The sequence below is a fragment of the Chanodichthys erythropterus genome, chromosome 11 (genome assembly GCF_024489055.1).
Source record: "Chanodichthys erythropterus isolate Z2021 chromosome 11, ASM2448905v1, whole genome shotgun sequence".
NCBI classification, from domain to species: Eukaryota; Metazoa; Chordata; class Actinopteri; order Cypriniformes; family Xenocyprididae; genus Chanodichthys; species Chanodichthys erythropterus.
The window spans coordinates 26,230,873-26,248,294 of NC_090231.1; the positions used below are offsets into that span (position 1 = coordinate 26,230,873).

Below are 17,422 nucleotides of genomic sequence, written 5' to 3' on the forward strand. Positions count from 1 at the left end.
GTTTGCACGGATCCGTGTGAGTGGGGATAGTTTTGATAACATTGTCATCTGTACAAAGAAAAAACTAATTTTGGTTACACTTTAGTATAGGGAACACACATAAAGTATTAACTACAACTTTTCTCTCAATAAACTCCTAATTTACTGCTTATTAATAGTTAGTAAGGTAGTTAAGTTTAGGTATTGGGTTGGATTAAGAATGTAGAATAAGGTCATGCAGAATAAGGCATTAATATATGCTTAATAAGCACTAATAAATAGCCAATATTCTAGTAATATGCATGCTAATAAGCAACTAGTTAAAATACCCTAAAATAAAGTGTTACCCTAATTTTTAGTACCTCGTTGTCGTGTAAACGTACCCTTTAGGCATACTAGACACTTCCAGGCAGGTGTGTTGAGGCAAATTGGAGCTAAACTGTGGCCCTCCAGGACTTGAGTTTGGAGACCCCTGGTGCTATTATGAAATATGCTATTATGAAATATTGAATCTTATAAGTCTCTTCACATATGGTGTGAATAGGCCTTTACTGCTGGGAAGTGAAAAAAGAAAATTGTACTACAGCTTTAGACCAAAACTTACATTAATATGTTGGTGTTATTTGCTGAAGCAGATCAGAGTTGTAGCCTAATGGTTTGTGTAGCTGAAGGGCAAATGAAATGTGCCGAAATGGAGCGTTCAGCAAGTATTACTCATCATAACTGTGTAACAAAGAACAAGTGCTCAGCTATAACTCTACTGACTGTCATGTTTTGATGGAGATGCCTCAGATTGGCTTGCCTTTAAGTGTGAGTGTCTCATTTCAATCACATGTTCCCTTGATTACATAGGCACATGATAGATTTGTCTCACATCGATGTTTCCATTATTGATGGCTGAGGAACAAGTCAGTTCAACAGAAGAGAAGACAAGAGAAGTGAACAAGAAGAGCACGTCTTTTTCTGAAAGACGGACGCACAATCAGGAGGCTAAAGCTTTGGAAGCACTGTGGAAAGTACTGTCAACAAATTCAAGCCACATGCATGAAAGAATCCGAAACAAAGAGCCAAACACTAGCTGTGTCCTGCTGGATATGGCACAGCATTAGAACTCATGTTGTGAATGACTTGAATGGCATGAAGTCTTGCTCTCGTTTCTGTACATTCATTTATATAAGGAAATCAGTAGTGGTCTAAACCAGCAGGTGAAAAGAGACAGAGGTATGAAACCAAGTCATTTTTATGACACTTGATAATAGTTGCTCCCATCCTGTAGCTCTTAAGACAGATCTTTAGAACAATTCTTTTCAATGGCTGTTTTTTGGTCAATTAGGAATTCTTGATTTATTTTGAAATTTCCTCAGTCAGTGTTAAATGAGTGCTTTGGCCTCACTGAAGAAATGTTCTGTATGCTGCAGTTGTTTTTTCACCTGTAGAGGGCAGCAGAGCTCTTTGTGTTGGGCCATCGCTCAGGGCATGTTGTGGACATCAGAGGTGCTGTTAAGGAACTTAAGGGCATTTTTGGGTTGAGGTTTTTTCTGGTTGAATATTTTTGGAAGCCACTGTGAGATTTCTAATGTGCCTCTTTTTTTTTTTTGTGCTTTTGTCCATGACTATTTATGATCTTAAGTTTATTCATTGTCCCTTTCACTCTTATAATTGTATTGCAGTTGAGTTTTGTTCTGCAGAGCTGGAGTGGTGGTTCATGACGTGTGTCTTTGTGACCTGAAGATGGCTGACAAACTATTTGACGACAAATGGCTTTTATACTTAGATTTTAAGTTTTGGTGCTGGAGTTGCATATTTAGATTATTTTAATTGTTGTTAGAAGTGGCTCCTAAGAAAGTATTAAAGGCATTCAGAAAGTAGTGCTCCTTTTAATGTGTTCAGTTTTCATTCCTCAGAGTTTAGCACATAATGTGTGTGTGGAAGAGGATGACTGAACCAATGCCCGTGTGATGATTTGTTAGGATTTTATTGCAGGTTTTGATGACGCTTTGGGTTGTCTAGACTCTAGAGCAATGGTTGTGAAATCTGCCCTGAAGTACCACCAGCCCTGCACATTTTATATGTCTCCCTCATCTATCACAACTGATTCAACTCATGAGCTCATTAGTAGAGACTTCAAGACCTGAAATTGGTGTCAGATATAGGGAGACATACAAAATGTTTAGGGCTGGTGGTACTCCAGGACAGGTTTGAGAGCCTCTGCTCTAGAGCACTGGAATCTCTTGTGAACGTGAATTATGTTCACAAAAACAACTTGAGGTCATTGCTTTGTGAAGGGAGATATTTTGAACTATTTCTAATGGTTGTATGGATATAACTTCGGCTCAGTTAATTGTTTTGAAGTTGGTCAGACTGGGGAATACAGGTTACTGGCTGAATTGAGAAGTTATGGATAGGGATTGGTCAACATCAGCTGTCGGGTACTCTTCCAAAACCCTTCATCTTCATTTTCTACTTTATTTTCCAATTTATTTTGTATGTTGTTACCCATGAAGACTTAGATTTTTGGAAGATGGAGGTTTTTTTTTTTTTTTTGGCAAAAATTCTCATGTATTGTCAGTCTCCAGTGAATACATTATTATCCCTGGTTTTTATAGCTTCGATCATGAGTATTTCACGTCCGAAATTATGATTTCATTGTCATTATTATTTGTATTAATAACAATAATTATAATACTAGTCCATCAGTACTGTTTAAGTATAGTGCTTGGTAAAGTCTAATTTGTACAGCTTAAACTAAACTTGTCACAATATGGCCCCAGAACTGCTCTTTGGTCTAGTGCGTTACATTGTTCATATTTTGATTGATTGTTCATTTAAACCCATTATAAGCTACGTATGTAGCAAAAACAATCTTGTTATAGTATCTAAAATATCTGTTTTAGATAATATAACAGTATAACAAAACCCCTGTTATGTTTGAGCCATTTTAGTAAGTAATAATATAAAATAAATGTCTGTAGTTCTTAACTCATCCAGGTCTACAATTTCATAGGATTTGGGGGCAACTATTATCAGTGGTCACTTTCTTGTATATAATGAAAAAAAAAATGTGTATGAATCTGTCAAGTCTGTTGTTTTCTCATCTTGAAATCTTTCCATGTTTGAAAATACCTACTTGTATGTGACAGGTGAATTTCTTTTCTCAGTTTTTTATATATCAACATAAAAAAAAGTATCCCTTGGTCATTTTACAACAATTTTGTTATTGCAGACTTAGAGCTTATTATTTGAGGATATTTTAAAGATGAAAAATAAAAGATGGTCACATATATACCATGTAAATACGGGTATGTGAAGCCAACTGTCTTTATCACCATTAACTGTTGTCTGATGTTGTTTTGTGTTTGAAGATTCCCTCTTGCATCCTACAAGATGTGTAATATTATTCTGAACACAACATACCCGCTTTCCTAATTTCCTCCATCTTCCCGAATGTTTCTGTTGCCAAATGTAGAAAATGATTTTAGGGGAAAAGATTTTATTTCTAATTAAGGTTCAACAATTGATCTAAAGTCCGGTGAATTGAAACATCTGAGGTGTTTTGTGTGTTATGGTGCTACTGCTCTCACTGTGTCCAAGACTTTGGACCATTGTCAATCAGGTTCATTTGTAAAGCTGCTACCCTTCAGCACCCACTTGCTTTAAAATGCATTTGTAATTTATAATCTAATAGTTGGGCATGATTAATCTCAGTGCCCTCTTTGTCTATATGTTTGTATTAATAATTTGCATTGTGAGTTTCCAGGAATCCCATAAATACATATGATGGGTAAGATTGTAAATAATGTTATAAAATCGAAACATATGGATCCTTTTGAATACGATTTTTAAATTTATTTCATTTTTGTTAACTTTGAGTTTTGTAGACATGCTCTGTTTAAAATTGGTATAGGGCACAGATCTGTTTATTTATTGATTTGAATGTATTTATATGAAAGAGTGAATCCTATGGATTTAAAAGGTTTTAACTAGACTGAGAAACATTTCTTTATATGTTTCTGATTATAAATCTTATAAGACATATTTATAAACTGTCTTATAAGAAAGAAAAATGGATTCATATTGAACCTTTTAGTAACTTCATTGTAAGTGTAGATCAACTAGGAGAAAATGTCCCTTTTCAAACTGTAATCACACATGTGACAATTTTAAGTTTAAGAGATTGACTTATTGATATATTTTTGGCAGAGATTTTAGCCAAGCTATATAGTCCTAAATAATGGTATTTTGTGTCAAAATTAGTAGGTTAAAGTTTACTCTCTCTCTTTTTTTTTTTTTTTTTAAATATGTTTTTGTTTTATATTTTGTTTCTTATTTCTGTCAATCGCAAATGGCTGGCACACTCCCCATGTTTTTATTTTATTAGTATTTATTTTATTATTATTATTTTTATTTTTATTTTTTTACATGGATCCTGCTGCAGTTGAACAATTGGCCAGTTTATAGAAATACCAGGATGGCCTGTTGATTCAAGATTAGGGCATCTAGGCTTGGTTTCACAGACAGGGCTTAGATTAAGCCAGGAGTAGGTTTTAGTTAAATTGGAACACTTAATTAGCTTTTATAAATGTGCCTTAAACAAAACAATGGCACTGCCATATTTTAAGATATGTCAGTGCAAGTTGCTTTCAATTAAGACTGCTCAAACATGCATTTTAGTCTGAGACTTGGCTTAAGCCTTGTCTGTGAAACCAGGCATTAGATTACTTGCATTTCTTATAATGGTAGTCGGCTCTAAGACCAGCGATATGGCATGTTTTTACTCACGGTTTTATCTGTCAAACGCGATACACTGCTTCCCGTTGGCAGCGGTATGATTATTTGTCACTTGTAATTAAACCATTTTTTTCTCTTTTCCAGGACAGAGCTTCCAGGAGCACAGAAAAGAGGGTTTTTCATAAATCAAATGCTCTGTAGCCCCTTTACACAGTCTAAGATGGCATTGGTTTTCAAAAGGAATTGTTACTGTAGGATAATTTATGTTGCAGCTCTATAAAAAAGAAAGTTTTTGTCATTTTATTTTGTTTCAGTTTTTTGGTATTTGACATTGCTTGTAGTAATACTGATAATGCTTTATGGCTGACATTCTATATAACAGTTATAAACATTTGTGTTGGAGTCATTCTGTGACACGATTGAAAGATTCTTCACAATATGAACACAACATATGTCGTTTAAAATGAGTGTGACCTAAAGAGATTGTCATATGTTTTCACAATAGCTAGCTATTGCACTGGACAGGATGCCACAAAACTGGCAGATTGATTTTGAATTTAGTCTTGTTTAGTGCTCTGTTGATCTGATGCTGAATTAATTTTAGTTTGGCTGTACTATCAGGTTGATGCTTTAGAAGTAAACTTTTAAAGGGATAGTTCACCCAAAAATTCTGTCATCATTTATCCCCCCTTAAATTGTTCCAAACCTGTATAAATGTCTTTGTTCTGCTGTACACAAAGGAAGATATTTGTAAGAATGTTTGTAACCAAGGAGATCTCGCCCCCCATTTACTACCATATTATATACTATAGTAGTCATAGTAATACTATGGTAGTCAATGATAGGTGAGATCTACTTGGTTACAAACTTTCTTCCAAATATCTTCCTTTGTATACAGCAGAACAAAGACATTTATACAGGTTTGGAACAACTTAAGGGGGAATAAATGATGACAGAATTTTTATTTTCAGGTGAACTATCCCTTTAACTGCTTAGTTTTTGTGCCTTTTTGCTAGATTTGAGCCTTGTTAGTCAGCTTTAGTGTAATGATTGAAGGTAGAGCGTGCATACCGACATCCAGCTGCGGCGCTCCTGAATTCTGAAAGAGTGTGCGTCAAATAGAGGAGACCTCCAAAATATGCTGATTGAGAACCAGCAGCATATACTGTAAACATGTTCTGTATAGACTCTGGTGTTGACTTTTCTGCCTTGGTGATAGTGTGAGGAAAAATAACAACCTCATCAAGCAGTAAAATCTTAATCGTTATTACAATGAAAATACGTTTATATCGAATTCCTTCTTAAAATCGTTCGAGTGAAGGTCCTCGCTCCATGAAAAGAACATTGCTTTTGAAAACCTCTGCAAATCTAAAATTATGCGTAACAAAAGAAAAATGGAAATGTTAAACTATTATGAAAAACCCTCCTTTTGGTTTCAGTTCTAAATAATGTTGTGTCTGTCTACAGTAGAGCTGCGTCCAGATGATGCTAACTTGTCTTAATTTCTCAACAGGTGCTCTTCAGTTTATGTGGTACCAGATAACTCTTCTCTTGTATCTTTCTCTTTCTCACTCTCTCTTCTTCTCCTTCTCTCTTTCTCTCACTCCACTTTTCATCTGGGGCTGAAGCTTGATGGGAAGGCTGTTGTTGATCTCACTGTGGTGTTGTGTGAACATAATCCTTCTGTATTAAAGCAGGGGGACCTTGCGTCTGGATTTCCTTTCTGTATTAGCCCACGTCCGTGGAAGTTTTGCGTCTCTGGGACCACACCCTACTGAGTTCCAAAGTTCAAAAACTTGCACAAAGCCCAAGAATGATCTGTACACTCTTGCCAGCTGTACACACGTTTTGTGTTTTTGGATGAAAAGAAAACATTACTTGGAAATCATTATTGTATGGGGGAAGTGATTTATGCTGCTTTGATCACCGTTTTGTTGTCCTTCAGTCTTGTATTAATGAGATGTATTTGAAAAGTGTACACCAGACTGTCCTACATGTTGAATTCTGAAGAATATAAATGGTGTTTGTTTAGTAACCTTTTATGGAGCTTGTCAAATGGAAACCAATAATATGCCTTGACTGTACTTATGAATAATTACTTGAAATAAATCCTTTTCTTGGATTTGATCTTCTGTGTTGCCTACGTTATTGTTATTGTTATTGAGTGATAAATGAATGGCTTTTGATAGTCGTCTTGCATCTGCCTTCTGAGAGTATTAAGTAAGCCTCTCGCTGTTTGAGCCTACAGAAACATCACCATCTTACAGATTGTTTTCTTACAGAAAGTAATATTATGCCGCAATAAGCAGTGTGGTCCGCACCAAACTGTCACAAGCCATAGTCTCTGTTTTAACTTCTCTGGAAACTACTTTTGGAAAAGTGATTGTCACTTGGGCAAATATTTGTGCAATTAAAATGAGTGATTGGAATTTAACGATAGGCAACCTTTATTTCATTCACACCTCACAACAGTTGCCAGTCCATTTTTGTTTGCAATTGCCAGCAAGCGTTTGTTGAAACAGTTGCTCTCTCGGCAGACACAAGGCCCCTCTGAAGGATTAGTTGGTTTTATTTACCTGCTCCGAGGAATGCTTTCGCCCAGTCGCTTTTGTGTCTGTGTAAATGCTCAAGGTCAGGGCTGAGAGTGAGCCTCACCAACAGCTCTAAAAAGCAGCAAAACCTGCAGCACAATGAAGTCTTCTTAAGAATTGGTAGTGGAATTTCTATTCGTGTTGCAACAGAGTTCAAAAGCTCAAACTTCCATTCACTCACTAGTTAACACCCTTCAAAGTGTCCATGTGCACACATGCAGACATCCATCATAAAAAATAAAAAAATTACAAAAAAAAAAAGAAAATATAGTTGTATAATTAGTTCTTTGTTGGTGGTGCAACACAGAGATCGTGAAGACACTAATCTGTAGCCATCTTTCATATTTTCTGATCCTTCTAGAAAGTGCAGTCTGAATTTGCACATCAGTCAGGCAAGAACATTTACTTCCAACTTCAGTACTACTCTCAATACCAAGTTTATCAGCTGAGCTCACATTGGCTCTGTGCCTGTTCCTCTCATTGATAATATTGTTCAGCAGAGAGAATGATATCATGATGTGGGAGGTGCTTGCGAAAGTTTTACCCTTTTTGAATTTGTGAGGACGACATTTGACCATTCAGCTTTACAAAGCACTATTCCACTCTTCTGTGGATGTGATCAGCTTTTGTCATTTCGCATGTCTATACTGTCTGATCGTGTAAATGGGTTTGGGGTTCATTATTAGGCTCTTTTCCTTGCTTGAATGTAGAAGTCGCATATCACATCTCAGACTTAACAAAAGGAAACATCTCAGAGATCCTTAGAGTTTGGGTTAAACGAGTTAAACTTATGCAGCGAGTATTAGATTTGAATTGGATGGCTTCCTGACTTCCTCTCATTGCACCTGGTGCACCACCTGTTTCATTCCTGCGATTAACTATTAAAAAAAAACCTATTACACGAAGACCGTAAAAGTGTGTTAATGTGTTTAATCGACAAATCTCAATAGTTTAATGTAGACTATTTGATTCCGTCACATATTTTTGACATAACTCTCATGGCGGTGCATGAGTAAAAGCCACACAAAGGACCGGTGAATGCGTTGGGACGTTTAAAGCACACAAACAGTGGCCTTTTTAATCTGCGTGAGAGATTTCCAAATGTTTATGCTAAGGTCTATCCTCTTCATATTTAACATGGGACCACAACTTTTCGCAAGCATACAAAATCCAGATCAAAGACTTTTTCGCGTCTCACCGATAGCCGCTTTCAACAGTACGATTTAACTTCATTTCGCATTTCCACACGTTGGTTTGAATGGACTTCTTGTTTCTTCCACTCGAGCTTTATGCAAACTGAATAATCCGATTTATCTGGGGGGAAACTGGAAACCTATTATGCACCTTTGGTCAACTCTATCAGAAAACGTAGGCTGTTTTATTGTAACAATAAAATATTTTATATTTAATTATCTGCATTAGGACAACCTAAGCTGCCGTTTTATGTGCTATTTTAAACGTGACAGCAATGAACATGATTAGCCCAGTTAATATTTTAATAAACTGCCGCCGAAAGGGGACTTAAGCAACAGCAATAACAATGAAATATTTATGAGCATTAATAATATCAATAACAACAATAATTTGAAATCGTCTGATTATTAAAATGATTGGACATGATGTTTAATTTGTGCATCAACAAAGAATATTCATGAAACAAAAACATAGCAACGAGCAGTTTGAATATTTTCTTTATCTCATTCATTTATAATAAACATATAAATAATAAATTCTATACATTTCCTGACACCTTGCCTCAATGAAAGGTAGGTTAACTGGTATGGCCACTCAATCATATGCTATCCAAACTGTGCATCAGCTGCATTTTATTTCTATAAAACTATTTACCTATTACAAAATATGAAAAGAAAAATACATTTTAGTAAATGTACAGTAGTTACTTATTAATTGGTTTAACGAAAATCTTTGTTCTTTACTGTGGGACTATTATCGTTACTGAATTGTCAGAATGTGCATTTCGTATTTTCTTAAAGAAATACAAGAAACAATGAAACCAGAGAAGAGTGAACAATATGTCTGTCCCACTCTGACAACCAAAGCAATGACAAAATAATAGAGAATTCTAAAAGAGATAACAGCACAAGACTGCAAAGACTCTGCACCTATTTAAATTAAAATATATTCTCGTATCTTACACTATTTCAAATAACGAAAAGTGATTAGGTAACGATCGGTCAAAATCTAATGTACAATTCTGTGTATAAAAATATAATTTCTGGAGCCCCACGGCGTTTGCTTGCCCCTAAAATATAACAGTCATTTGCACATATGCACAGAATGTTACAGCCTGTCATGAAAGTTTCTTTTTTTCTTACATTATCGTTTTTTCTTTTTTTCTTTTTTTTTTTCCTGTTTACATGAGATATACAAAAATAGATTCTGCACCGCTGGATGATCATTCGAATCCGTTTGTGTGCCACCAGCCTGAGTTCACGCGAGAATAAATTATGCAAAGAAAACTTTTAAGGCTCCATTTATTCTTTGAAAATGACATTTTTTTTTTTAAAGTCATTGTAATAAATATCCCAACTCCGCTCGGGGCCTTTGTCTCTTTCTCTCTCACTCTCGCTCTCTCTTTCTCTCTTGTTCTAACATTGTCTTATATCCTACATTAGTGTGATTTCTCTTGCTTAATTTCCATATGAAGGTTTTCAGCTTGAGTTTACTGACATCCCCAAAGGATGAAGCATGTGGCTGTCCAAAACCCACGTTCCCATTTGATAGAGGAGCTTGGAGTACCAGTGGACTCCCTCCTGTTGTAAAGTCGCACTGGACTGACTGATGAAGTTTTTGGGGAACAGGACTGATGACACGTCATAATAGAGCCTGACGGGCGCGAAGGCCAAATGCGCGAGACCGTGGTCCTCTATTACGGCGTAACAGGACGCCAGTATTCTGTCGACCACAATGGTTCCATGAGCAGTCACTGGTGCGAACGAGCCCTGGTGCTCCTCCGTGTATATCCGTTCCACGATGACAGATTTAAGTTGACCGCTATCATCAACAACCATCACCTTTTGTCCGGCCCTGACACTGCTGGCAAACGCGGCGGTCATGGTGTGGAGATCATCCGTTGAGTTGTCGAGGACAAAAAGGAGATGAGCAGCGGTGAGGGTGATCTTTTCAACGGGTTCTTTCGTTTCTATGACGTAAAAGATACGTCGCGTCGCGGAGTCTCGGTCTGTGAACATGATGAAGTCGCTGAACACGAGGTTCCCAGCGCTGTCCGCCGCCAGCACCTTGTCGCCGGGGTTCAGGTCCTTCACGGCCTTCTGCCCTCCGTCTTTGAGCGTGACCAGAGCCGAACCTGGGAAACACCCTCCAGATTTTGCAGCAACCGAATTTTCTGTCGAGATAAATAGCAATGGGTGAATAAACATTTTATGCAGCATATCAAGAAGTTACATTATTACGCTCTAATATTAGACCTATACTTTGAGTTCTGACTAAGTAAAAAAAAAAAAAAGCTCGAAAAACATGCACGTAAACTATATCAGCCCCAAAGTCGCCTCACGTAAGAAAAAAAGTCTGAATAAACAAAAGAAAAACGTGGCAACGGGAATTAGGCTGTAAATCGAAAGCTTTCCAAAAAAAAGTCTTTGTGTGAGACGGAGGAAAGAGCCTGGACTGCTCTAATTAAAAACCAATAAAGCCCGGACATTGTCATTCTAATGCAGCTTGTGTGCAGAGCACTCTTGGAAAAGGACACTTCTGCCTTTCCTTGCGCCTCTTTCATATTTGCTCAGGTGCAGAAACTTCTATGTGACAATTCACACTTATAGAATGAGAAAGCCCCAAGCAGGCTACCTATTTACTCAGCCCAGACACTTTCCAAGGCTCTAATGGTGTAGATTTGAATGTAAATTAGAAATGCTAGCGGTAGTCAATCAATGCCCTCTTCTTCTTTCCCTTTCATTTTTTAAACCATCATGCTCTCCGTTGTCAAGCTTAATGACAATAATTCGGGCCTTGTGGGATCTCTTCACATTCCGATCTCTTGGGTCGGTAAACAGAGCTATAGAATGGACTTTTCGTCTAATCCTCTCATAAGATTCTGGGGCATGAAATAAGATGGTGACAATTGAGAAACAGATTTGGGCGAGCGAGTTCGACCTGGCTATGTAATGTATTTGTAAATGTGTTTAGAATTTAAATGATAAGATTTGGCGAAAGCCTGTGTGTTCCAGCTAAATGATCTTCGATCAATGATAAACTTATTACACTACAAAATAAATATATAAATGAAAGATTCCTGATAAGAATTAGGCCTACGTTTTATTTGCGCAAGTGATGTCAAACTTCGTCGTGTTTTTTTTTTTTTTTGTTTGTTTGTTTTATCTTATTTTTAGCGTGCGTGTTTGATTTCATATGTCTTCATATGCAGTGTGCAGCCTATTCTGATGCAGTGAGTGATCTTGTGATGACTTGATAAGCGCTTCCTTCAAAGAGACAGAGTGGGGCGATGTAAGATCAGATATTATATTGGCTGCAAAGTCTTTCTGCGTTAGTCATTTTAACTCAGTGTAAAGGGGAAGATTTAAAAGATCTTATTGAGGAATGGCCTTGAAACTATTTGTAGACTTTGCCTATCACTTGATGATTACTCAAAATAACTAATATACACATTAGATTTATTAATTAGAAATATTTTTTAGTAGCCCAATTTCTTTGCCAGAAGTTATTTTATGATTACAGCTATAATTTAGACTCCCAGTAATACATTTAGTTGTTGTTTTACTGTATCTGTATTTAAAGGCAATTTATCTTTTTAAACCAGCTTTTTTTTTTTCACATGAAATGGAGTGTGAAGCATTGTGCTCGTCACTTATTTATTTTGCAGTTCCAATCACCCTGCCATGGTCTTACCTGCTTTGACAGAGCAATGGATGTGGGCTTTGGACTCATAATAGACCCAGTCAAATCCAGCTTCTACAGCTAACCGAGAGAGTGTCCCATATTTACTCTTGTCTCGATCAGAGGTGGTGATATCAACAGCTCTTCCCTCGTAGTGGAGTGATTCTTCAAAATGGTGACCGTCCTCATCCCAGCCCTCTGTCACACGCAACTTAACCCCCGGCCACTGGTTCATTACAGAGATGGCCAATGAGTTCAGCTTGTCTTTGCATCTCTAATAGAAAGACAGAGGGAGAACGGGAAGAGAGCTGATTTTTAATTCTTCCATTCATTGATCCATGTTGCCATTCGCATTTAAAAAAACACAGTAAATAATGCTCTTAATCTTCAAAAAATCCTGAATGATAGTAAATTATTGTTTACATGAAAGCTGTTTACATCTCCTTAAACAAACTGAGTTGTAATTTATTTAATGACTTGGGTGTGATAGACTGGTTCATATCTTATGATAAGAGTCTGTCAGATCTAAGCAACCTTTTCAAGGATCAAAGCTCTTCCACACATCATTAACTTACAATAACTATTCCAATTAATGCATCCAGACAAATAAGTTGACTGTATATATGAAATACGAAACCTGTATTTACACTAGAAATAATTCAGCCTTGCATGCAAGGCTATTCTGCTCAAAGAGCTCAATGAAAAATTGATAAGTTATTGCACTCGCTTCACTGATCTAAAACATATAGATCCAACTAGGGAAAGGTGTGACTGCATCAAGGCATCTTCTGCTTAAAAGGCTAGAATACATACAATGGTAACTTGAGATTAGAAGGCAAAATATACAGAAAAGTGATGTTTCAGTCAGTTATTTGTGGTTTTTATTATTATAACCTTGAGGTTTAGAGCAAGTGGGTCTTACTAAGGTGCAGGTACAAGCTATGGAATATCAGGCCATGTTTGGGTGGTGCACCCACTAACCTTTCCCGGGACCTTGTGTTGGGATGCTTGGCCTTCTCCAGGACAACTCTTCCCAACGCTTAACCAATATGTCAAATAAAACACCACAAAAGACTCTTTCACTGCGTCCAAGAGGAGAAGCAACTACTCATTATTCTTGCAGCACAGGTTTGCTCAAGGGACGTGATGTGATTGCTTAACCGACGGTCTTTCAGAGGTTATATAAAATCTATTCAAAATATGCTTGCAAATTGTGACACTAAGCCAAATTAATACCTGTAATAATTCACACACATACCCTCCTAGCTTTGACTCGCTCGCTCCCTCTTTCTCCCCCCCCCCCCCCCCCCCTTCACGTGCACACACACACCATCCGTAGCCTATAACATCTACATAAATTTCTGTACCAGACTACTATCACCCCACTTTCTACTCATTTGCTTGACCCTCTAATTTTTATGTCTGCACTGAAGGCCACATACACCTTATCACATTGGATTATATTTCATCATACATTAAAAAAAAGTATAGTATGTATAGTAAATAATAAAACATATATTTCTGTTCACTCCATTATGTCTCCATGTCTATTATACAAACTGTATCATCTATCAAACCACCAAAAACGTATTGTGCTTCACAGATGCATCCTCTTATATGTGGCTACATTAATCATTTTCTTAATGAGATACTGACACATCTGTGGACTGCATGGAAAATGACAGACTGGTCCTTTATCCAAACAGAAAAGAAAAAAAAGATTTCCTGTAAGTAGTGATTTTAACTATAGTGATTTTAATCTGCTGCTTATTAGCTCCACACAGCACTCGTGGCACTCAAATGAGAGAGGAAAATACAAACAAGGGACCAAAAGATACAACCTAGCATATTCTGAGCAAAACTGCCTGGGATTCAAGACCCGTGAAGCCTAAACTCTTTATTAATTCATTGGGTCGTGTGCCGCAAATCAAGCCAAATTCTGTTCAGCCACCATGAAGCGCAGCGGGAACCCCCTGTGCCGCCGCTTTGTGCTCCACACGAGGTTTGTTCAACAAGCCGCCTAGTCACAGTCAGCTACTAATCTCCTCCCAAAATGAACTGTTTTAGAGGAAACACTTATCAGCTACCTGTCAGAGCAAACAGCCTCCTGGATGCCCTCGCACTTGCGCCTAATTTCGTGAGCAGTACCGTTAAGTCCAATTCACTACACAGCGTGTTCGACCAACAAACCATCTCTTACACTCGGATGCGCTTCTCCAAAACATTTGCTAACAGGACACCTCGTTAACTCCCTTTGAAAAGCTGAGACGTCCATTTGAAGTTACAAGATTGCAAGGGTAACTTTTCAATTTTAATGGCAGTGTGTGTGCCCGCGGGTCATCACACACTTATAATCACATTCACCTTAAGTAGAGTTTGATATACATCTGAGAAAACCACACCAGACAAGGGTTTCATCTTTTTTTTAAGGACCAGAAAAAGGGAGACTTTATAATGCACCTGCGCGGCGCGTGTAAATTCACTTTGGTTGACATTCGAAATGCTTCAGCAAACCTCGTTCATGAGATAACAACCAGTCATGACTTAGACTTTGAACCGAACAGCATTTCAACAGAGGAACGTCCAAAATAACCTAATAAAATATTATACTCAGGGTAATCACTTTGTAAATTACACGGATGCAGACCTCCTCAGTATGCTTTGTATAGCAAATATATTTTCGATGCATTACTAAGCAGCAATGTTATTCTTCCTTTGCATTGGCAAAGGGTCAGAAGTTCAAATGATCCCTGCTAATGCGACGAGAGTGGAAAGCCATGTTGGGGACAGACAGCCTATTCCCGAAGCTGTCTGACTTTTTCAGAGGCCCACCTTTCTTTTCAAAAATAAAATCAATAAAAAATAAAGAATAAAATGTAATGTTAAAGGTTATGTACAACTCGTACAAATGAAACTTTATATCATTTTTGAGCAACACACAACTCTCGCATTAACCATGTAATAAATAGATCTGAGTCAGTTTAACAGTTTAGCGCATCTAACTGATCTAACCATTTATCAAAAAAATAGCGCATATTGCAATTAAAATAATGTGTAATAGTCTACTCCTGGGGTGTACCACAGAAAACTTATTTCAGCTTGCATGTGCATTGATTGATTTTGCTTATATATCGGTCAGTTGAAAAACAAATATATTATGTCGCATGTGGCGTAAAATAATGGTCAGAAAATTAGTAAACTACTGCATAATATCGAAAGAAGAGGGGTGAAGACAGATAGGCCATTGTGTCTGATTCTAATCTGCCACTAAGTGGTACCGTCCTGGTCCATTAATAAGCAGAAACAAATTTAAGAGCATCCTTTGAGAAATGTCAATATTTTCATGCCCTGATAAGCAGCCGCTGCAAGCGGGTGGGCTTGCGGTCTGACTAAGCGATCCCATGAACATGTACGCTTAATTTCGTTCTATATTTAGCTGTCATGAGACTGACACATTATGACCAGCACAGTCCCTTCAGATCAGGTCCCTTATCAAGCAGGATACCCACATTTTCTAAAATGCGCCTGATGTATCTCAACGATGACAAATATAGGAACAGAGAAGCGCATACACATTTCACCCAACCTTCCACAATGAGGGTGAGCAAGGAGGCAAGCAGCCGGTCCTCTACTGATGGCATTTCTCTCGCACAGCTTCATTAGAAAGAGCCGTGCCGTGAGACTATTTCTCAATCCTTGCACGAACTGTACTTTCTTAATCTCTGACTTCAAACCAGCACCGGTGCGATTTGTGAACGGAAAGGAATTACCTGTGTCATGAGTCTGTCCGCGCCTGTGTTCTCCTCATCCTTAAAGATAATGTCGGGATTGTAATTTGGAATAAGTTCTTTAAATCTCTCCGAATTGCGCGTTATCTTGCCCTCGTATCTACCGCTGGCCCCTAAGGTCTTCTCCGCGACATTAGGTATGAACTGCTTGTAGGCGAGAGGTGTCAGCTTCTTCCGATGTCTTCTTGTGCCGTAGCCTCTGCCTGGACCGCAGGCCAGTCCGGACACCACCAAGGACAGACTGAGAAGAGACACCAGCAGCACTCTCGTCATAAGCCGCATTTTGCCGCACGGTGAATCTCGCTGCGGTGTTCTAGAGCGCCCTGCGCGGTCTGTCTAGCAGGATTTCTCGTTCTCCTTGCGCGGATCTCCGGCGATGTCCTTGCCGTCTCCTCAGTTCACGCGTGTCCCTCAGCGCCAAGCCCTACCGTGACAGGTGCGGAAAATGTGAGTCTGATAACGCATCGGAGGTTTGCGGCGTGGATGTGAGAGGTAAGACTGACCCCGAAATCGCAACGTTAGTTTGAAGCCACAGCCACTTATGCGAGAAGCCTCTTTACTCCTATGTATTATAGCTGCGATCTGAGGTAGGGAGGGACCTGATTGGCTCGACGGGACGAACCCTTCTGATGTTATCCCACAAAACGGACGCGCAAAAACCTTTAAAGAAGGTGGGTTTCAGGGGAGGGACACGGTGAGATGTGAACGCATCAGTTTTCCCCGCGGCTGCTGTCTGTGAGGCTGCGACATGCATGTGTGCTCAGTTTTTTTACTGGGATGTAAATGTGACCATCCGTATGTGACCTGCTAATGGATCTTTTTTTCTTTTTAATCCTTTGGGTCTGTATTCATGTTACTGCTTAAGGTGCATGTAAGGGTGAATTAATTATGCGACTTTCAAAACTTCACTTATCACATGAAGACTGTGCGTGTACACATTCATCTGATTAATCATAGAATAATCACAAACAAAGCGATTCCAACTACAAAGACTGCCAAAATACACACGTACATTTTAATACAAATGTAAACTCTTTTTTCTTTTTATCTCTTTAATCACATAATTATCAGGTTGATCACTTGTTGTCCCATGAACCTCTAACCTGAAAAAGCTGAACTTACAGAAGTAGGATTTGTGCATTGTCAGTTATATCAGCATCAGCTTTTGCTGTCATTTTTAAAGTTTTAAAATGAAAGGATCAATTTCTGAACAATTTACTGGATTTTTATTTCTTTTAAATATTGTCCAAAAGACTATTTCCAAACTGAAAAGCTAGCAATGTTTTGGTTAATTTAGAATACAATTACTTATTCCTCCATATTCCATTGGCACAAGAGAGTAGGAGACAGAGATTAAGTTGGCTCTTCAGCCCAACACAGCTTATTTGAGATATTGGAAAGGGCTCTTCCTGTGCACACAAATGCTAAGCTGTCTGTTTGGGAGAAAGATCAGCCTGCAAA

General features: G+C 38.1%; 2 protein-coding genes across 4 annotated transcripts in view; one reads left to right on the top strand and one right to left on the bottom strand.

Annotated features, from left to right (window-relative positions):
* rbm33a (RNA binding motif protein 33a) overlaps positions 1 to 5,428 on the top strand; it is a 55,438-nt gene extending 50,010 nt beyond the window's left edge. For all 3 annotated transcript variants that reach the window (XM_067402152.1, XM_067402154.1, XM_067402153.1), the window contains exon 19: positions 832 to 5,428. In XM_067402152.1, the coding sequence (XP_067258253.1) occupies positions 832 to 880 (49 nt within the window). In that variant the 3' untranslated portion in view covers positions 881 to 5,428. The remainder of the gene's footprint in view (positions 1 to 831) is intronic.
* Positions 5,429 to 9,000: 3,572 nt separating this feature from the next.
* On the bottom strand, positions 9,001 to 16,953 carry shha (sonic hedgehog signaling molecule a). Its single transcript, XM_067400633.1, has 3 exons — positions 15,944 to 16,953; positions 12,186 to 12,447; positions 9,001 to 10,665 (listed from the first exon to the last, which is right to left on the bottom strand). The coding sequence occupies exons 1-3, from the start codon at positions 16,241 to 16,243 to the stop codon at positions 9,971 to 9,973; spliced, it is 1,257 nt and encodes a 418-aa protein (XP_067256734.1). The 5' UTR covers positions 16,244 to 16,953; the 3' UTR covers positions 9,001 to 9,970.
* Positions 16,954 to 17,422: the final 469 nt, after the last annotated feature.

Excerpts from the sequence above, each read along its gene's own strand:
- shha (XM_067400633.1), bottom strand. The coding sequence starts at position 16,243 with ATGCGGCTTATGACGAGAGTGCTGCTGGTGTCTCTTCTCAGTCTGTCC. Across the intron at positions 12,448-15,943 it reads CGGACAGACTCATGACACAG|AGATGCAAAGACAAGCTGAA; the intron begins GTAATTCCTTTC and ends TCTTTCTATTAG. Across the intron at positions 10,666-12,185 it reads CCATTGCTCTGTCAAAGCAG|AAAATTCGGTTGCTGCAAAA; the intron begins GTAAGACCATGG and ends TTATCTCGACAG.